Consider the following 22,936-nt stretch of genomic DNA (forward strand, 5'->3'; position numbering starts at 1 on the left):
ACAACTTTAAGTAAATGATAGCATATGAAATTAACTTTCAACAGCAGTAAAAATCAGAATAGCAAGGACCAAATCTGTGAGTTTTGGATCATTCTCCCACTGTGTAAGCGCCTGCAAGGGGGCCAAGAAGTGGGGAACACTGTGATCACCACAAAAAGAGAGGATTTACAGAGCTGTGCAGGTAAATAACAAAGTACTGTGCACAGGCCACCTCTCCTTGTGTGGCTGCAACCCCTGAAAGTTCAAAACTCCCCTTTGTATTACTCTCTCTCAGAAACAAGAGCTAGATACAACACATCTTCTCTCCAACCACTGCAGGAAAAAACACCCCACCGTCCCTGTTCCCTAAGAGTTATGTCCTGAAGTTTTTCTGCTCTCCTTGGTAACTGCTGGCAGCCTCATTTGTAAAAATTCTGTTCTACAGCACCCATTAGCAAAAGACCTAATTACAGCAGTAGAGAGTTACCCTTGCAGACCTTGATGCCATGACCTTTACAGTACAAACTCAAGGTCATAATGCAATTCACCCAAAGTCCCCAAGATTATTATTTTCCAATGTATGCAATAATCAAAGCCATGCTTTAGGGTTTGGCAGACAAGCTGTTCTGTCTATCAGAATAACTCACAGATGGTATGTATGTGACACAACATATTCATCATGTTATATTCTTAGTATATGCAATTTTCTTCCTTGCTAAATTTTCCAGCGTTCAGCGAGGGCTCTACGAAACTGCTGGTGCCTTGGAAGAGATACCCTTTCAGCCTTGTTGTCTTTAAATTAACTGAATAAAGAAAGAATCTAAAGGTTGAAGAAACTCATTCTCCTGTGTAATTGTAAAACATATTGAATTTGATTTTTTACCTTAGGTACTATTTTTTAACTTCTATTTTGTAGCTCATGTTTATTTTTTGCACTTCACATATTGTACTTTCCTTTTACTTGACGTGTGCCATATTGTTTTAGATTTTGCTCTTACTTCTGCTTATTTATGATCCTTTTTTGACCAGAATTTCAGTAAGATTTGCTTTAGGGGCATTTTTTAATCTTTTTTTCCAGGTAGTTGCATGCATAAGTGAACCATTAAAATTGAATCAGTTCAGTGAATCAAACTGAATGACAACAAACTAAAATGAGCAGAAACATACCTAAAGCAACAATCAGATTACTTATTTTACTTATTTGTGATGCAGCTTTTTATCCTCTCCTTGAGTTCTTTTGATGAAATAGAAAACCACTTTAAAAAAAATGCTGGATGAGATTCCCATCCTGAATACCACATAGTATTTATGTAACAAAACACACAGAGGGAAACTGCACCCACACAAGGTCAAGTTTCGGATGCTGGCCCAGCAGCCTATTTTAAAGCTCATCATTTGGAGGAGTGAACCACCAGGCAAGAGTTCAGGAAAATAAACTTCCTGCTCCCAGTTTCTCTTGTTTCTGTTACATCTGTCTGCCATTTACTCCCACTTTGCTTGTGTTTTAGAGCCTCGAGAACAAAAGTCACCTCTACCACTGATCTTTGCTTTGCACAGTGTGCTGGCTTGGGTTAGTCCTTGTGAAATGAGCACAAGACAGAAAAATAACTGAAAATCAGGTTCTCTGCTGTGGAAAGAACAAACCAACACAGCCAGCAAACAACCCACCTGGTTTTTGTTACAGAATGATAAATGTCCTTGCCACGATCAGAATTTTATATTGGTTTTCAGTGTTTTAGCTTTTATGCTGAAAGCCAAAACATGAATAAAGCAATTGGAGTAGTAGACATGCAACCCCATGTGTCAGTAGCAAGGCTTCATGTATGTCACTGTGCAGTAAGAAAAGACTTCATATATAGTGCTAGCACTGGATGTTACTATTTTTATTTTTTATATGAGGAACTAAGGACGGGAATGCGAGCAAATGGAGGAGAAAAATGAAGGCAATTCCAATTAATCATTTCCCCTCGTGACATTTTAATGCATTATTACAATTATTCTAGAACGTCCTCAAAGGATCACCACACCAGCTTTTTCAGACTTCATTTTTCACCAAGTAAAAATTTAACAAGCAATCTTTTTGAAAAGTTTGGATCTCTGAAGGGGCAATACCTGTTCGTCTCTCTGACTTTGTGGAAGCAAAGCTACTACATACATATCAGGTGTGCTATGTTACAAGGACCTCTTTTCATTTCCTTGTACCTTCAGTGATTTGAGCTTTTCCCTGCTTTGGTTTCTTTTTTATTCCCTCCCCAATGACCTTCTTCAATTCTGCATTTTCAGAAACTGACTGAAAATATGGCAAGAAAAAACATAACAGCCAGGCTGTGGGGGACATGAAGGAGAAGTGCTGGGTTTCTTTCTTTTTTAAGCTATAAAGTTACTTTAATATTTTTTCCATTTTACAGCATATGAGTAAAATAACCTCTTCTGTCTCAGCATAATTAGTTCCCCAGTCCTGGCATGCCTAAGAGCCTCGTGTTGTTTGGGGTGCTGTTTGCCAGGGAACACTTAATATTCTCATCTATCACATGAATCAATAAAATGCAACCCTGTTTTTCACAAGGTGGCAGTGTATTAGGAAGAGTCATATGGGCTGAGTTAATTTAAAAGTAATAGACTGAAATTGTCCACATTACTTTTATTGAACTGACAGAGCAGGTCCACTGCTGCTAAGAAATTAATCCCATTTCATGGAATCACAGAGTAAGGCCATAAAAGTTACTGGTTTATCTTAAAAAGTAGTAAAAAAAATATTAAGCTGTGGCTTTTACTTCCAGAATATGGAGATTTTTAAAAGGCATTACTCAGGAAATGAACAGGAGGATTAGAGCTCTAAGAGATTGATCTTATAGCCATTGGGTTAAGTTTATGTTCATCAGGGGATAAGCATGTCTCTGCTGATTACCAAAAGGTCAAAGCGTGAAAATACACTTCAGGCACCTCTGACATGTATGAAAGTGAGGAGTGGAGGAACACCATTACTTCCCTTCATCCTCAGTGGATCCCTTCAGAGGGAAAATGATCCCAAGGGTTTGGTGACCCTCAGAGTAGTGCAAGCATTACTGAACAGAAGGGAAAACCACAGTGAAGAGTCCAAAGCAGGGACCAAGGTTTGGTCCATCTACTCAAGCTGGTCCTAAGAGGACAAAATCCCAGAAATGAATTTCCCCCAAAATGAGAGTAAGCTGGATTGTGCTGGGGGTCCTTTGCCTGCAACACTCACTCAGTCCCCCACCCCAGCTATGCTTGGGTTTGCTAACATCTTGTACTTTAAAATGTCATAGTATTTTGTCCTGGACACATTTGTACAGCACAGGAGACAGGGCAGGCACAGTGCCAGACAGAAGCATGGTGTGCATGGCAGGACAGGAGCATTAGCAGGATCTGTGTCAGCAAAGCAGATTTCACCTTCCATAGTACCTGTTTTATCATTATTGGACCCATTACAGGAGGTTACCAGGCAGGAAACCTTCACTGCAGGAGACAGTGATGCACTTGTCATGGCATCCCCGCACCATACTTGGAAATTCTGACCTTTGTTTTCCTAAAAGTTTCATCATCAAATTGATAAATTTCCTCAGATGTGAAATTAAAATCTTCAGCACCAAAAATATATTTGCATCCAAGGATACATGTCATTTCTCATATTCTGCTATTTAAATCATTTGACTTTGAGTGAGATATGGGAGAAATTTAAGTTTCAGTACATTTTAGTCTCCATCATGTCAAATTTACAACCCTGGAGTAAATCACACTGCCAAGACAAATGTCTTCTCTTAAATCAGATTTGTTGCTTCCTTCCATACTTCAGAACATTAATAAAATTGGAGTTCTAGTTCATAATAATAGTTTCATCGTCACACTGCCAGGAAATCCACAAAAAGTTCACAGGAACCTTAATTCACCCTCCCCATGTTCCCTTCTCTAGGCTGAGTAATTCTAGGCCCTGTTTGTTATTAGCTGTGTGAATATGCGTGCATCTGACTCAGATTGTTACCAGTGCACCACCACGCACACAATCAGTGCAGGTATACCAAAATTTGCTTTAAATGCCTTCTCTAAATGCTGTTCTTATCTTCAGACTTCCCAAAGACTGGAGTCGTTAAAATCAACAAAAGAGCTCTCTGGGAAAAGGGCAAAAGTACCTGAAAGCAAGCAAAACTGGCAGGAATGTTTACAGCTCAGTGAAATTACTTGACATTTCTCCCATAGGTAAAAGAAATTTCTAACAATTGTTTTTCTCTGTCATCTTTCCAGCACCTCTTACATCTGTGCTCTCAAGAGAACCACGACCCTCTTTTACTTCTGGATCTGATGCTAAATTACAGGAGCTGCTGCTGAAGGGCATTTCAGATCCAGTCCCTCGAGCAGATGCAAAGGAGATAATCACTTTATGTTCCCCCATTGCAGCACCACCCTTGACCCCAGTCAGAGGCCAAGGCGCATTGCTTTGGTCTTTATGCAAAGTTCAAAAGCAGATCCCCACCAAGGCACACAGCACTGAGCCAAAGTGGCACAAGGATATAAAGTGCATTCGTGTAACAGCAAGTCACAAAGCAGAGACCTCAATATCTCAAAAAAGGGCACCTCTTGAAGCTGGTTTTTTGAGACACTGCTTAACTAATCATCATTCCTAAACCTAGACACTAACAGAGATGGGGTGAGTGACACAAACCTGGCACAGACCAAGGTGTATGAATGCACCTTTCTATGCACCACCCGTGGAAACTCCTCTGCCAGCATTACACATGGTCAGGAGCTCTCTGTAATGGAAGGCACATGGCAGTGGAATGTTGCTGGGAACTCTGTGTGACTCAAAGAGCTTACTGCAGCATTATTACAGCAATCTTTCAGCATGCTTTTACTCCCCAACCTCTCCCCATTTTAACAAAACAATCCTAAGCCTTTATTAACAACGGGGTTTAATGAAAACCATACATTTCATGATGAGTGTTTGGTCATGCATGGGAGATTTGTTTGGAATCAGGATCACTTCTCTCTAGGAATATGACAGGAGATTAAATCATTAAAAATGTATAGTCTGTAATTAGTTTATCATCACCAGAATTGCAGGAATATTTTCCAACATAAAACTGATGCCACCAGCAAGAGATCATTTTGAAAGATCAATGTTGCTGAGATATCAAAAAACAAAGTAATTAGGAGACAGCAGGCACGCTGTTCTCCTCTGCACTTCTTTTTACTTCCTTTTTTTTTTGTAGACATAGACACATGCATGCATATATAGACATAGATAAAAACTATGTAACTCACTCCTTATAAATGCAACCAGTGATGGGAGAGACTCTATGAGCCACAGAAACCCTATTAGTGATTGTCTTAACTGACATGGTGATGTAAGATTATTCTGAAGCCATCTTCCAAGCCTTGAGGATTTATACTAACTGCATAATTCTGGGGAAAGCAGAGAAAGCGAATCAAACAGGATCTTGGTATTAGTTAATTATGGCGCTGCAATATTTTCACTGGAGGCATTTTAGAAATAAACTGCAGCACAGTGATGCTGTTTGTATTGCAATAGTTAAGGTGGTTTCAGACCATAAATTATAAACTCCATTTTTCAGATTTTATGACAGGGCTATAAAGAAGGAACCAGCCCTAGCCAGTTTTCTTTTATGACATAAAAAATTAGCTATTTGAAAGCTATACATTTATGCATGAGTTCAGTGGCTTCAAATGGTTTTTCCCCTCCCACACTCTTTCCAGCATGGACAAAGCCATGGCCACATCTGATGGCCATTCTCCTCTTCCTCCATACTGTGCCCCAGTCTCTCAGATGTATTGCCATTTAAAATCAGATTCTTTTGTTTTCCAGGGGGAATTAACAATCTTATGTGAGTTAGCGTCCCTGGACAACTCTTTGTATGTATTTAGTAAGGAAATATAAAAGCTGTCATTTTCAATATGAGGTTCACAGACCCCTGGGGGACTAATTTAAAGGGGTCTGGAAAAGATAATTAAGAAAAGTCAGTCTACTGTCAGTAGGCTTAAACTCATTGAAAAAGGGCTGACACTTAATCAGGAAAATGACTAGGAGAGTCACAAATAAAAAAATAATAATAAAAAAAATATCAAACCTTCACTGAAATATTAATTTCTTTTTCCAAGGAGAATATTAATTTAAAGCAGCACAGAGGGTTGATGTCAGCTTCCAGTGCAGAGTTTCACTGCAAAGCAGATGTCAGCCCTAGGCTCAGAGCTCACATGCAGCTCTGCCTGTGAATGGAGCAGGGAATTCTCACCACATCCACAGCTCTGCATTGAGGCCACCACCTCCCCAGGCTGCCACTGAGCCTCCACCCCTGCCTGTGTGCACGGGCAAGTGCAGGCAAACACGTCAGCTCAACACCCTTCTGAATTGAAATGGACTTAACTTTCTGCATCTTGGTTTCTTTGGAATCTTGTGATTCCAAAGAGGAAGAAAATTTCCCCATTTTTAATAGAAAAAACAGACCGTCCTTGCCTCAACTGCCAGTCCTTGTCCCTTCTGACTATGGTGAGACAGGCTGCCTGGCAGGCATCTTTCTCTTTGTAGAGACCTCTTTCTACAAGTCAGCATGGTATTTACACAGACACATTCCAATGGGGCCAGGAGCAAAGAACAAGCTCTTCCTGGAATAACAATTACCTTGATGCATGTGAGCTTGACTTTTGGGAACTGAGGAAGCCACCATGTATTGACCTGAAACTTTCCTGAGCCATGAGCCAGGTCCCTTTCCAAATGGGACACAGGACCATAAGTCACTTATTACACATTTTTAATATACTTCCCTCTGCTCATCATTATTGCCAGAGAGCTTTATGAAAGCAAGCCTTTCTGCATACAGTTTGGTTTTACACATGCTTCTCAGGTAACAGGGAAAATACAATCATTTCACATGACCATTCATTCACATGGCACTGACACTTTCTAGGTGTGCAGACATCCTTATTTTATGAATTATATATATGTATGTATATATAAATGAGAGAGAATGCAGAGGAAAATCACTTATCAGATATTAGTCACAACTTCTTGAAAGGGATATAATATTTCTGTTGAAGCACACTTTAAGTACTTCAAATTGAGATACTGAAACCTCTTCAACATCATTAACCTGGATTGAAAATAATCAATAAATAATCATTTTGCATGTAAGTAGAAAAGACAAATGTCTGATACATTAATTGTGAAACCCCTTCTGTACTAATGGTTGCCATAACCTAGGGGATCGATTCCATTATGGATATTTACACAGTGACCTATTAGGAATACACGGAAGTATCATTTTTTACATTGATTATCCATCCTTAAAACAGATAGTAATGTATACTTAAATGCTTGGATTGCAAAAATAATTTTTAACCTTTGTTATGTACTCTTTGTTGAAGAGGAAATCGTTTAGACATCACAGTATGAAGAACACAAATTCAATTTATGTCTTAAGAAGAGAGGACAACTATGAATGCACATTTAAAAAATCTCTGATTTGTAATATTTACCTTGACCACAAATGGTTTTTATCTGAACCCAAGCAAACTATACAGATACTGCTGGGGCATCATAAAATAAATCCATATTGAACTTTTACAAATTCTATCGCCTTTGGAAAACGCCTGAAGCAAAACTCCCCTTCTGAATAGCTCCAGTACAAACCAACAAAAACTCTAATCCATATGCCTGATGCTGGAGGCAGAACATTTTAATTTGACAAACCTGTCCTGTGTCAAGTTTCCACAGTAAATAGCAGAACTAACGGGGAGGCAACTGCAAATCCAGTCATGAGCTCACAAGCAAACAACCCAAAGGTTACAGCTGAGGGAGATCCCCTCCAGCCACTGCTGTCTGCACCTCAAGGCACAGCACCTGCCTGCCCTTCTGGCATAGGGCACGGCCACCACGCCACCAAGGAAAGGAATAATCTCCTCTTTAGGTGCTCCAAGGGAGAAAAAGTCCATGGGTTACCAGGCTAGCTGGGAATGAGCAGCTGGAAATGGGAGCAAGGCTGCTATCAAGGCTCTGAGAAAGTCAAAGGCTGCTGAGAAGCGGATGCTCTCTGTCTAGGGAAGGCAGGGGAGGGGAAAGGCTGCAACCACATTGAGAGGACAAACACTTGTGGCTGATGATGGTCACTACTATCTGGAGAAAATGGAGATAGCTTAACCTGTGACAGCAGCTGCTTTGTAAAAGCAAGGTCTGGTAATCTCCAGGTTAGTTTTAGAGCCAAAGAGGAGAAATGGCTTCTTTTATTTGGCTCTAAGTGGGGTTCTGCTCAGAAAAGAAAGGAAAAATAAAATACGGCCTCCCAGTATATTTAAAACAAGCTGTCACTAAGTTAACCAAGCCCCAAAGAAGGCACGTAGTACCTGCTCTTAGCAAACTCACTTACTGATTATCAGATCAATTTAGTGATTCAGTGAAGTGCCTGTCATCCCTCAAAGCTGTCGCCACACCTGTCAACAAAACCAGGCACCGACTCCTCTCTTAAGGACATAACATGTGTCAAATTGAAGGTCCTATTCAAATCACAGTTTCCTGCCAGTTCTGATCTCCTCCTCCATCTTTCATGCCATAATCTTCTTAAAATGAAGAAAACCCACTGGTTATGAAAGTGCTGAATTTTCCACCTGCTAGTGAAGCCGGTGGTGGCACAGCGGGGACAGCTACGGCCCTGCAATGAAGCGCCCATGAATAATAGGGAGGCAGAGGTAGAAATAATTCGTCTCAGGCACTCAGAGGGCAGCCACTGATCTTTACAGCCTTTATTAAAAAAATGATATTTTGTTAATGTTGTTAGATAAATAGGTTGCTTTCAACATAAGCTTCTGCCTTGCTAGAGATGGCACATATATGTAGTGCAGTCAGGGAAGGGATTTTGTCTTGTTGAATGTCTCCTGTCCTTCACAGCAGATGTAATCAAAAATAAAATTTCCAGTCCATTTCAATTAATGCAACACACATGCAGTTGGGGAAATCTGATGAGTACACCTAAATCTAAATCTCTTGTAATACTTATCTACAGTATTATTTGGATGGGCATTATTTCAACCATGCACACACTATTTCTGGGTCCTGGGATGTGCATTACAATCCCACAAATATTTCTCTGCAGTGAGAAAAGACGTGGACGAGCAGGAAACATTAACAGAAAGAAGCAGCATCATGTTTAACTCAGCAACAATTTGACATTATTAGAGCCTGTGCACAATCTCAGTCTACAAAAGCAAAATCTCAGCTGTGCCCAGCTCCTGCTCCTCCCATCTCCATGAGATCAGCAGAGGCAGCATCAGGGAAGCTCTAAATTCTAAATAACTCCTGTAGAAAACTCCCTGCCACTGTGAGCACTGCAAACTCTCAAACCTGTTCAGTGTGAGGCCCCATTTTAATCTTCTTAGCATCCTTTCTTTTTAAAGCATAAGCAGATTAAGCTCACTAGGCATCTTTCTTCAGCAATCACCATAGATGCATTAAAATACAGCAAATGAAGAAGGTCCAATAAGGCTGTAATTAATGCATTATCTCAAATCCCAGACTGCTATAACTTTATAGAAGTAAAAAAATGAATCTAAGAACAGACTTTAAATACTGTTTCAAGGATAAAGTATTGATGTATCGATTTTATGAGTGCCATTATCAGATGGCTATCTCTGGGTGTCAGGTGAATCCATTCACTGCTAGAAAGACACACCAGGTTGTCAAGGCCTAACAATTATCCTTACTAATTATTTCTCTCCTACTGCCTTTTTTGAGTTCCAGCTTCTGACTGATGCCAAATTATTCCTTGTAGCATTACCAGCATGCTTTCCACTGCTACCTCACTTGAGTATGATAGGAAAACATCTGAACTAACTCTGCTAACAATGAAGCAATATTATGTCAGAGATCATGTGTGGCAAGTGTTAAGAAACCAAAATGGTTTGCTAGGAAGCTTTCTTTGAAATGAGAGCTTGCTCTTTTTCTACCGAAAATATTAATTTCCTCTGACATCGTCTCATGAGAGCTGCATTTGAGCTTTCATATATTTCCTATTTATTTTCTTTAAAATGGACCAACACAACAGCCATTTCAGCTGCAAGAGTCCAGAATCTGATGTTTTCAGTTTCTTGAAAGTCTAACTTGTAACACTGTAATCCCATAGCCTGGAAATACAGCAATTCCCTTCCAGGGGACACACAGCTCAACGCATGCGTTCACAATGCTACAAAAGGAACAGAACAGAACCTTATTACCAGAAGCAACATAAGGAATATGCATTTTCAGACTTGACCAGCTTGGGTCTTGGTCTTGCTACTGCTAAACTGTCTGATAAATCACCATATGGTTCAGTGGGAGGGCTACCAGGCTTTCAGAAATGGTATTCCAGCAACAGCAGACTGTAGCTTCCAGCATCACTGAGTGAAGAGCTCACGCTTTAACATCAGTGACTGGTATGTACAAAAGTCTCTACTTCAGGTATTTGCATTTTTCCTAGTTAAACAGGAAGCAAGGGGAATATTAGATGAGGTTGAAGAGAAGAACATAACTATGGATTTGAGGATGGGTGACTCAATTTATGTTCAGGAAATACTCAGTTTTACTCTCTTGAAATTTTACCTTTTGAATGTAGCTCATTAAATGAGTGCTCACATTCCTGCCTCCCAAACAGAAAAAGAGCTCTCAAGCAAAGAATTTCAAACGAATATTTTTCAAAATTCTCCTGTTATTGCCCATCTCCTATTTCGAACTGGATGTAATGACATTTTTTTTTTAAGAGATATTATTATCCTGCTGGAACATGCCACCTCAGGATCAAATGTGTCACTCAACTCTCAGCTAGCCACCCTCTCCCTCAAGAGCACTAACCTGCCCTAGGAGGGGACAGACCACAGAAAAAGGAGCACAGAATTCCCCACTCAACCAAAGTTGATGAGAAATGAAGCAAAAGAGGCTTTCCTCTTCTTTTCAAACGAATTCTGTAATTTTGACTACTCATCTAAGGGTAGTTTTGCATTTAAAAAAGCTTTAAAAAGCTAAACCTTCTACCCTTTGAAAACCTCTTCAGCACTGCAAGCAGGCATTGAGTATTGAATTTATCTTATTTGTAGGCACTACTGCCCCGAAGGAATGAAAGGGCTTTATGTAGGTATAAAAATTAACTAAAATCACCCTTACAGTGATCTGGTTACGGTAAAGAGCAAATACAAGCACTATTGCAGGTCTGAACTTCAAAACACAGAATGCAGTAAAAATGTATATAAGGGCAAAAATTACAAAATTAGAGAAATTTCATCCATTTATGGCACGATCAAATCCCTAAGATCTCTTTCTCCATTTCATTACAAATGTGTGAGAGATGTTGTACTAATGCATATTTTTATTTCTGAAATTACATTCACCACTTGGGGTGAGCAAGTTTGCTTCTCCAGCCGGCATTTGGTCCTCAAGAGTCTGCAAAAAAGTCTGTAAAAAAGTCAAATCTGCCCCCAGTCCCAGAGAAGAATGATTCCTCCCTAATTTAGTAGGGAAACACTCTCAATTTTTTTTTCCTGGACAATCAACAATCCCATCTGGAGAAACTAATGCTCCTTTGGCACACCAGGTGCCATTTTTTGTGTTTGATAAAACTATTAACAAACTGTTGGCCCACTTTAGGGGGAAAATCTCTTTCCCACCTGGTAATGTTATTTCTAGCTCCAGTGGGAAGCCTAAATTTGAATTTCTTACACATGTGTAGATCAGAGCTATGTTTTATTTAAAGAACCTTACTGAATGGTCAATGACCAACAATGGCCAAGTGTCTTTGTGGGATATGCTACCAAAGGCAGTGAATAGTGAGGGTAGATGGAGGCATTTCCTGGAAATACCAGCCCACTTTGCCTCCTCTCTGAAGCCAGTGGATAAAGGAAAGCCCATTCTGCAGCCAGCTAGTCTAGATGGGACAATGACAGAAAGGGCATTACTGGCCTTTCATGGAATGTGATGGAAAGCCCAATTATTTAGGGAAAAAATAATGTTTCTTATTAAGCCACATAGAGAAACAGCAAGCAAGAGGACACATATTCAGGGATACAACTATTTTCACCAAATTCTTTTTTCTGTATGGAAAGATGAGAGTCTCAAAGCATGAGCAAACACACACATTTTTTTCTTGTTTTCAGCTACTTGATTTTTATTTCATTTCCACCAGACAGTAAATTCTAGATGTATTTTAGATCTTTTTTCTACTTTAGTTAACCCTCCCATCCTGTCAGGAAATACAATGTCTTTGAACTGGGAAAATAACAAGGATTAGCTCAGATTGCTGCATCCCAGAGCAGGAATTCCTCTGGGACAGGTGCTGCACAAAATCAGCAAAGACATATTCTTTAACCAAAAGAGCTTTTAGATTCAATATAAGAAACTGCTAAGGGATTCAGGTGGAAGGGCAAGAAGGTAACTATGGTACTACTGATCAGCACAGTCCACAATGAATATATTTCACAGCCTGTTCCTCCTTAGAATTAAAAAGCCTTTTGGTTACCTGCACTGGAAAATCAGTTCTAATGAAAAACCTTTCTGGATACACAAATAACCAGACAAGAAGATGCATCTTTCTTTCTGGTTTTCACAAACTTTTGTTAGTCATCCCTTAAAATGCAGTTCTTTAACACGTGATAAAATGACAAAAAAGAAGTGTCTGAATAAATGTACTGAATTTTCTCACAGCAAATAACATGTCTGACGTAATTTATTCTCTTGGCACAAAATGATAGCAACTGTTTAGAATTCTTCAGGAAAAAAACCCCAAGCAAAACCCAAAAGAAGTAAAATGCAATCAGTAAAGCACCAGTATAATAGATAATTTAAATAATTTCTTGCTTGCTGCCTTAAATCATGATTAACATTAGTGAAATCTATTCTGATTGTTTGAGTCCCACTGAAATGGCTTCCACGGGAAATCCCTTCTGACAGCTACCAACCAGCCCATTAACCACATTAAGGTTTTGTTGCAACATATTTGTGCAATATTTCTTTTATCCTTCATACCCCTAAATATCATCCCTCTTTTTTATTTCCAGAGAGCCTATTGGGATAATCAGGAAGGGTCACACATCTCTAGGGGAAGACATCCCAAAGACTGTTGGACTTGCCCAATGGAAAGGGGCTGTGCTGAGCACTTATCAACCCCATGTGTTCCTAACCAACATGCCAGGACCCTGATGGGCAGCCAGCCTGGCACAGCGTGGAGTGTGCACCTGTTCAAGTGCTCAGAGCCCACAGCCCAGACACACTTGAGGGATCTGCAGCTCCCCTCCCTGTAAGCCTCACATGCTTCATGGCTGTGCACTGCAAGCTGAAAAAATTGCCTTCTGGCATTTAAGTCCCCAAACTTCAAAAGCTACAAGCAATTCTCAAAAACTTGGCTCCCTGCTTAAGATTAAAGTTGCCATCTCTACTGAAAGTAATTAAATAGCCCATTTAATAGTTGCAGGAGCAAGTTTCTTCTGCAGCACTGTTGAAGTCCCCTTTTCTACCCACACAAAGTGCTTCTGTCCAAGATGTGTTTGATGCTGAGGTTCAGCTGACTCCTCATCCTACCTCTAACCCAGGTTAGAAAGCCTCAGTGCACAGACTCCCTACCTGCACTCACCTCTCACAATCTCTGCTGGGGAAAGGATGCTGGCATGAATGTGCAAGAGAGCAGTTCATGCTAAGCATCCTTCAAGTCGACCAAATTCCTGGCCTGCTCATTACAGTCAGGGCCAAACAAAGCCACCTGCTCATAATGAATCCCTTTTCTTTGCTAGACACTCTCACATGTCAGACACCTAAAATGCTGAAGCAGCAGAAAGAGCTACCTACCACCTGTTGTCCTCTTCCTTCTCTTCCCAAAATCAAGTGACTTTTCCAGAAGAATAGAATTTAGTAAGCTCCCCTACATATTTTCCCCCCTTTTTTCATCATACTGAGTGCCCAGAGCAAATGCCAGTAAATCCAGTGGACTAAGTACACAGGAAGCTCAGCAGGCAAAGCTCACCTTTACAGCTGGGGAGAGACAGTCCCATTTTTCTAACTCAGACAATCCTACATTTCAAGTAACAATCCTATTGAATCTGCTACCTTTCATTAAAGTAGCTCTTACAACTCTGTAAAATCCTCCAACCTTTGTATTGATTTTTTTCTCCTATTCAAAATAACTCTCCTTTACAACAAGAGCTGGCTGTCAGCCTCTTATCTCTTATTTTCACCCCATCTGATCCTCCTTCTCCTTGTCAGTCTTTTCAGATTCCAATTAATCATGTAGAAAATCAGGGACTTATGTTAAGAAGAATGTAGAACTCTTAGCTCATCATTAACATACTGTAATTGCAGTGTAGTGCTACTGCCTCTGACCTTTTCAACAAGTCAGTCGAAATCCTTTGGGGAAAGCAGGACATTCCCAGCCACAATGAAAAGGGTTATCTCTGATCCATGCTACTGGATAGTTATTTCAAAATAAAACTCCAGATGCATTTGTAACATTTGTAATTCAGCCTAGAAATTACTGGGGCCTGGCAGACAGCAGGAAGATGCAGCCATAAAACCAAACTGCTGTTCTATTCTTAAATTTTGTCTGAGTCTCTACACAAACAGTCCCAGGATACACTAACCCCTCCACTAAACATATTTAATTTCAGACCATCCTCTCCTGTTTCTTCTTAATTATCATGGGACATTCACAGAAAAGATCAGCCAGATGGAGACTAAATATTTCACTACTATAAGATGGAGCATTCTGCACTAAAATGGAACCTTGATTACAATAAAGTCATTAATTAAAGTCTCAACTGACTCTTCTGTCAGTATATGGGAGACACTAAAGACAACTGAGAGGAGGCAGTGCAGCAGCTACACTAAGGAAAATAAAACAGTAAACCAGACAGTGATAAGATGGTGTTTAATTTCCACTACTCACAGCGAAACAAGACGGAAACTCAGCGATGTGTTCAATATATCCATCCATTTTATGTTTTCAAAATGATGACACACTACTTTCCTGACAATGAGAAACTTGAACAAGATTTAAAAGCAGTGAAGATCAAAAAGGAGTAACGCCTAGAGACTCGGAATAAAATCTTACTTTACTAGAGATAAGATGGAGATGTAGATTTGGCTTTTTAGATAAGACAGAGACACAGATGTGGCTTTTTAGCACATTGCATGTTTAGAGTATTTTATGGCTATCTGAACCCTTGAAGACTATGGGGAAAGGAGAGGGAGAAGACTGTAAGAAAACCAAAAAATCCCCCATGCTGTGTCATTTTGAAGAAAAAGAAATTAAATGTGAAAATCCCCAAGCCATTTCCTTGTCTGAATGATTAAGTCAGAGATGCTGTAAGAAATGCAGATGGAATAAGCAGAGCATGCTAAATTCCCTGGACACTCTACAGCACAGACAGCATGAGCATGGAGCCAAATGCTCAACCAGAGTTCCACCAGCACATCTCCCATCAAAGTTACTGGGAGCTCCAAGTATCCCTTTATAGGTGTGGATTTGGTCCTTGGAGAGAATACTGCACTAAAATTACTTCAGACAGACATAGTATCTCACTGTGATATATTCCCAATGGTCCTCTTTAGGTCCCCCTATAATTTTTTGACTTCTACTTTGCTACATCCTACCAGATAGAGGTATGGAAATTTGAAGAGCAACAAGTAAACAAAATATAAGGAAATAAACCCAACACTGGCTCCCTGTTTCATAATTAAACTTTACTTGTGCTTGAAATCAGCACCAGAGATCTTTGCAAAATTACAATTACCAGATATGCTGGATGCCAGAAATAATAAACCCAGCTGCAATACAGAGTGTTAGTTCTCTCCTGTATAGGAAGAGAACATGCTGTGGTATGTTCATCATTTAATGTCACAAAGTGTGTACAAATCTAAACAGACTCACAGCTGCACCAAGAGTAAAATTAAAGAACGGAAATGGTCCTGTTTCTAACATTACAAAGTAAATACTCCCTGCCATTCACAGGTGGACAGAAGGCTGGATGTATGCTGTAGGTGATTCCAGGTGTGATAGAAAGTCTTAACATTCAGGATAAAACAAAAAAAAAAACCAGCCAACCTAGTCCTAGTAAACTGAGTAACTAATCTTAGCTTATTCTATTCTTACTATTCTTAGTAGTAAAGGTTTTTGTGCACTGAATACCACTCATTTCTTCTACTTTTATAACACTGATTGTCATCAGCCTGTGATAATAAAAACTATCAGAATTTAAGTAATATAATGAGTGGTTGAACAGTAGACAATGATAAACTGGCAAGGTTATCTGAGCATTCAAATTAGAGCAACTAATTGTCGATCTAGACAACACAGATGCCTGTATGTGGATTCAAAGAGAAAATGGAGAAAATCAAAGAAGGAGCAAGAACAAAGACACCATTAGAACCTGGAAAGTCTTCTAATAAACACACTTGAAGAGCAGCAAGAATTGTTAATGCAAATGATTGTTTTGTAATAATAATTTAATAAAGCGAATACATAAACATAATATAAAAGCTTGTTAATTGACATAAGAGGGTGTCAGCTCTGTTTTCTGCCGGGATGGTTGTGTGAGGGTGGTGGTTTTTTTGGTTGTTTTGTTTGGTTGTGAGGGTTTTTTGCCTATTTTTTGTTGTTTTGGTTGGGTTTTTTTAAAATTAATGGAAAAGAACTTGAGATCTCCAAAAACATGCATGTTGGTACTTGTGGGTATAAAATCACATTGCTCTTTCAGAAGCAATTTAGCCTAAACAGTGCAAGTTTGCTCATGTAAGAGTAAAAGGATGAGGTCTCTATGGCATATTGCAGTATGGTCCTTGGAATAAGATACTCATTTACTAAATAAATTACTGTATAGTACTGTATAATGGTGTTCACATTATAACTGACAATTAGCACCATTAAAGAGAACGCTCATAAACAGCCAAAGCTCACATCAAATTAACACAGCCATGATTAAAATCACTCTTCTGATTTCTGCTCTTCACAGAAATAAGCGGCATTTTGCATAAAAATTACTACGAGGCAGCTAAGAAAAAATTAAAAAAATAACCCCATGGTTATGCTGGGATGGTGGTACCTCACTCCAGCAGCACAGAGAGCACTGCCATGTCAGCTCCTCACTTGCTACGAAATATTAAGCATTGGGTTTCCCTCGGAGCAGCCAGCCAGCACAGTGAGCCCTGCCTGCTGCTGGGAACCAGTTTGATGGCACGGGAGATTAAAGTGCTGCAATTACTCCTCTTGGCTCTAATGAGGGAAACCCAGGTTCTCTCCTGGCCTGAGGGAAGCTCATCTTTTTTATTTTAATTTTGTCACTTTTCCACTTAAGTGGTTTCTAGCATTTGCATGTCCACTTATATTGCTGCGGTTTCAGCAAGAAAAAAATAACCTGAGGAATTATAGTGGAGAAGAACAATAACAAAATACAAAGGAGTCAGCAATTCATTAAAATTTAGAAAATGCAACATTAAAAACTTTTCTTAACTCTAAGAAAAAAAAAAAAGAGAGCCTTTTTCTAAACTGGCACAGAGCCCATGTCCTCATTAGGATTCACACTCCACTCACACAGCAATACATTAATGGTATCACTTTAATGCAGCATCACAGCACTGCTTCCTGGCCTCACCCAGATATTGCTTGCAAAGTGGGAAGAAAGAGGGGGAAAAGAAGTTTCTAGTGAATGCTGGCAAGGCCTGGTATCAATTTGGATGTACGTGGAAGTTTGAAGCACATGGACATCTCTGATCATGAATGCTGCTTCAGAGAAAGCCAAACTCATAATGGCTTCATAAAGATCAAGTATCACTAAGGAAAATCTAATCAATAAATAAGCAATCAAGACCACATAATGAAAGAACGCCATTACATGTGCCATAGTTTAAAAAGAAGTCACAATATGCTACATTAAAGTACTGCAAGATAATACACCTTTGATCCAACATGCCTTTAAAGCAGAAAACAAAAGGATGTTCTCATATATCTTACTAACTAATTTAACACATAAATCATAAAAAAATATGATCCAGATGGGCTTCAGTGAAGGAAACCAATTAACGTAGACAGCCTTACCATCTGACACATTAGTTGTAATAATAAAGACCAAACAACATGGTCAAACAATAATGCTCTGTATTAGATCTGACATTTCTAATTAGTTTCTGTATCCTCTTCAAGAAAAAAGATTACCAGCAAGCACTTTGTTTCCCAGAGGAAAAAACTTCTAAACTTAATGTGCACAGATCTCATTCTATGGATAAAGCTGATCTATCTGTGTTCCCTTGGGATGTGCTTTGGAACTAATGGGTTTAGCATAGTCCACATCTGGTTGCAAAATAAAGACTCAGAAAACATTTCCTTTCAGCTGCATTGCCACTGTAACTGCTGCAGACCTGGAATGCCAATACCTGCACACTGCTGTAAGGTTTTCCTGCAGCCATGGGCTCAGAAGAATCAGAATGGTTTAGGCTTTGCTTTCTGTAGGACAGAGTTTTGGTTTATCCTTTCCACAGCCTCCCTAGAAATGCTACTTCTCAAATGAAGTAGCGTGTTTTTGGCACAGACCTCCCAACATCAGGCAACTGGGGTTGCATCAGACAGTTGCAAGCTGCGCCACAATTAGCATTACAAATTAAAAGCCCCACTGAGAATACATGTACAGTTACTGTTTGAGAAGTCAAATCCCAACTATTTAGACAGGTTTTGCATCTATCATCAATAACGACTCAACTTTATCACCTTAGTCCTATTGGACCCTCCAAAAACCATCCACAGAAATCCTTTGCACCACATCATTGAAAATCAGAATTCTTGTGTAGGAGGTAGATAGCATCACAATAGGGAAAGGTTTGATTTGGAAACTGTTCTTCCTTAAAAAAAAAAAAAAAGTAAGGGAATGGCTGTGGGAATTCTGCTAATATCATAATATCAAGGAAGGACAGAGGTCCATGTCATTGCAACAAACACAAATCACTTAGAAATCATAGGATTAACACTAAACCTATCTGATCCAGCAATTTATTTTGGTCAGCATTGATAAACAAGCAAAAATAACATAAACAAAGGCAGTCTCCCCCCAGTTTTCAAGTCAATATCCTAAACAACTGAAATGAAGAACATTTACACCATAAGAAAATTATTCCTTAGACACATGCTTATTTCCACATACAAGAACTTTCATTCATCAAGCCACCATCAAATGGCCTTGGAATCCTAAGAAAGCATTTCTGAAGTAGAAATACCATTTTGGACACAAACAAGAAGGGCCAGCGTTTTTCACCCCCCTCCACTCCCTCAAATTTCAGAAGAGGAGTTGACTGGCTCTGTAGATTTCCTGAGTGCATCAGGAGGTTTACAAACACCAGTATTGCCAATTGAGACAGACAGGGCAGCATGACAGTGTTTGAGCGTTTGCTCCATCTGCTCAGGGGTTGGCCCCTTGTGAGAAATCACAGTTACATCAAGGGGATGATAATGGAAAAGCTCATTAAAAAGAAGACAAAAATAAAATCTCTGCCTCTCAGAAAATCTAACGTACAGGTACACAATTGGGATATAAAAACCAGGTTCTAATTCTTGTGTGATGGGGCACTTTGAACATGCAGGTGAAAATTGGAGGTTTTGATAATGCACCAGTCTATGACAACCTTCCTTTGAGCTTTGGAAGCCTCTTCCCACCTCCTGATAAACGTAACTTGGTTAAAGCCTCATGCGATGAATTATGGCAAGCTGGGGGTGAATCAAGCCCCAAGACTACCACTTCTGCTCACCCATGAATTTTCTGGGAAAGCAAGCACAGCTCCTGGCAACCTGCTCAGGATCCACATGCCACACTTGGGAACTGCATATCTGCTTACCCACAGGCAAAGGTAATCCTAGATAACCTCTTGTTTATCTCACCATGCAAAACCATGACTATTGAGTGAAAACTATCAACAAACTCTGCTGACACAGAAAACACTGCAGTGACGAAAGAGCGACCTGGGGCTACTGCTCACAAACCAAGACCCAACAGCACTCAGCTCCCTGCCTGCACTCAGAGCCCTCCAAAGGCACATCCCTGCACTCACTGCACACAGGTGCCTGGCCCATCTGAAGCCATTTCCCCACAGTCACTGCACAAAAATGCCTGGCCCTGAGCCCATCTGGAGCCATGTCCCCACAGTCACTGCACACAGGTGCCTTGCCTTGAGCTCATCTGAAACCATGTCCCCCCAGTCACTGCATGCAGGTGCTTGGCCCTGGCTCTGACCTGGCCCATCTGAAGCCATGTCACTGCACACAGGTGCCTGGCCCTGGCTCAGAGCAGGGCTGTGTTCCCAGGGCACCATGTCCAAGGCCAGGCCTCACTCCTGGGATAGCTGGGCCGCTCTTGGCTGGGGCTGGCTCGGGCCCAGCTGGCTGCAGCACAGGCAGAGCAAACACAGAGCTGTTTGCATGGATCTATGGAGAGGTCCCGTTAGTGCCAGGCAGGGGACAGCAGCTGAACCCAGGTAGAGGTCACGTCCTGTGTGTGGGCAATGAGCAATTCTGCTGACAGACAGCGGTCTCAGCACGATGGCTCCCAAACTGCTGCTGTTTCTTTGAAAGCGTCATGGGAAAGGAAATTTTGGAGGACAACGAGGTCACTCAGCAGATATTTGTAAGCAGATCCTCCCACACATGGAAAGCTTATGGGACAAACGAGAAAAGTGGCTGTTTGCAACTTAACCCATGGGACACGAGAGCTGGCAAGGCCAGCAAAGCAGAGCTCGGAGCTGACATGGCAGAAGCACATGAGAGATGATGGATAGAGTGCTGTGAGGGCCGGAAGGGCCTGCAAAGTGATACATTCACTGAAAGAAACATTGCCCTGTTTCACAGTTGCCCTGGACTACAGCAATACATTCTGATTTTGTTTTCTCTGAGAACACAAGCGTGTCTCTCCACTCACCTCAACGGGGAACCTCTTGCCGTTGATGCTGTGTTCAGAGCCAGCCGATCCGTTGCTTTGGCCCCAGTGAAACTCCACTTTCTCTGCCTTGAATCTGCCCGGTAACCCGGCACCACTGACAAAATAATCGTCCTTCAACAGGATAGCAACTGCACACACAGAACAACAAGAAAGAAACTCAGCATAGTTCTTCTGAAACACTTTTTTGCTCAGTATATCAGAATACTTCTCCTAATGCGTGTAAAATGTTGGATCATCATTTTCCTCTTTACAGGGATTGTTAAAAATCAGGTCTGCAAGTAATGTCGGCTAATTCTGGAAGTGATTATGAAGTTATACAGACTACAGAAAATCCCAAAGTCCAAATTTCTCAAGGACATTTTGCCCTCCTTATTGGACTTTGATTAAAATTTAAATAGAAACTACATCAAAACCTGTTTAATGTGGTTCCAGAGGGTAATGGCTGACCATGGTCGCTGCCCTTATAAACCCCTCAAGGTCGGTAGGTCACAAGTTAAGAAAAGAATGGGTCTCCTGTTTTTTGGATTTCCTCTTTTTTGTTGCTGGGGACCCTGTGCCCTGTCCCACCTATACTACTGGACATGCTGGGTGCTTTCCTTAACCTCCCTGCTCCTCCCCTCTGTAAAATAGGGAGAGTCAAAATAACATTTTTGAGACCCAGTCATGAGACATCTTCACATCTCAAAACTGTGTTTTATTACAGTAACTCTGATATTATTATTACGTGATTCAATGAGGGTCAGAAAGATCTACTTTGTATTCTCTTTTCACTTCCAAAAGCCTTTGTATTTTATGTAACAATAAAAGCCCTAGGTCCAAACAGAGGGCAGAATCATATGGTGGAACCTGGTACATGTTACCAGGGGAGGCCTGTGGTCCAACCAAGAACTGATTCCAGCTTTCAAAAAATTCCTTTCTGCTACTCTCACTACAATATCCCCTTCCTTTCCAGCATTTCCTGGTTTTAATACATACCATTCCTAAAAACTGCCCCCCACAAAATTATTTCTTCTCATCCCTCACAAAAACAGAACTAAAATTTGAATATTGTTTCTGTAAAAATCATTGCAGACCAGTGCTTGCCATGCCTAGAATCCTAGAATTTAAGTTTTGGGGTTGATTTCGGAGATTTTTTCTTTTTTAATGGAAATAGCAAAACCCACAAGGATTTCTCTGTGTTCTTAAGCCAACTGTGTCATCACAACAGGAACATTAATATAAATCCAATTTTGTTATGTAAGAAGGAGGATTTTATTCACCACTGGAAAAAAAAACAAAAGCAAGCTACTTGTGAAATAAAAGTCATTTCTCTGTTGGTGACTCAGTGCTGCAGGCCAGGCTTTGTGCCCTCCCCTGACAGGGACCCACAGCAGCAGCATCATCTCCAGTGCAATTTTTCCACACAGCTCAACTTTGAACGGTTTGTGTCAAAACCATCTTAATGTTAAATTGCATGAGATGCTCAGATGTTTCTAAACTGTGCCAGCAAAATCATGGGGCTTTTTTCTTCCTTGATTTCTGCTTCTTTCTGCATTCCCTTTGCATGCTTTGTGGAGGAGGATGGGTGGTGCAAAAGTAGCTATAGGACAGTTCCTGTGTCAGCCAGGGTACTGCTGGTAGTCACTGTCTGCTTACACCAAATCCCTTAAATAAACATGACTGAAAGCACCACTGCTCTCTACTTCCCTTAAAAATTTCTCAATGAGCTCAGCAGTATTTTAAATGGTGAAAAATCTCATTCAATCAGTGAGTTACAAATTCCATAGATGAAATTGTAGGAATTGAGGAATACAGCAAAGCAAATTCGCGTGCATCTGTTAAAAACCTCTGTAGAGAGTCAGTTGCATTTGATAAATATTTGATAGTTCCCAAATAATTTATGGCTCTGTCAGGGGTCATTTTAATTGTTTTAGATGAATAATTAAAAAGGATAATTAGGAGGATGTACAATCTGGAATGTTCATCTAATTGTTCATTTTACAGTATTTCTTACACTGCTGAGCTGTATGAC

General features: G+C 40.3%; 1 protein-coding gene across 1 annotated transcript in view; it reads right to left on the minus strand.

Moving 5' to 3' along the window:
- Positions 1-22,936, minus strand: part of PTPRG (protein tyrosine phosphatase receptor type G) — a 390,728-nt gene that overhangs the window by 155,122 nt on the left and 212,670 nt on the right. Inside the window, exon 4 of the mRNA XM_058031858.1 lies at positions 20,905-21,053. Coding sequence (XP_057887841.1) covers positions 20,905-21,053 — 149 coding nt within the window. The remainder of the gene's footprint in view (positions 1-20,904; positions 21,054-22,936) is intronic.

The sequence above is a fragment of the Melospiza georgiana genome, chromosome 11 (assembly GCF_028018845.1).
Source record: "Melospiza georgiana isolate bMelGeo1 chromosome 11, bMelGeo1.pri, whole genome shotgun sequence".
NCBI classification, from domain to species: Eukaryota; Metazoa; Chordata; class Aves; order Passeriformes; family Passerellidae; genus Melospiza; species Melospiza georgiana.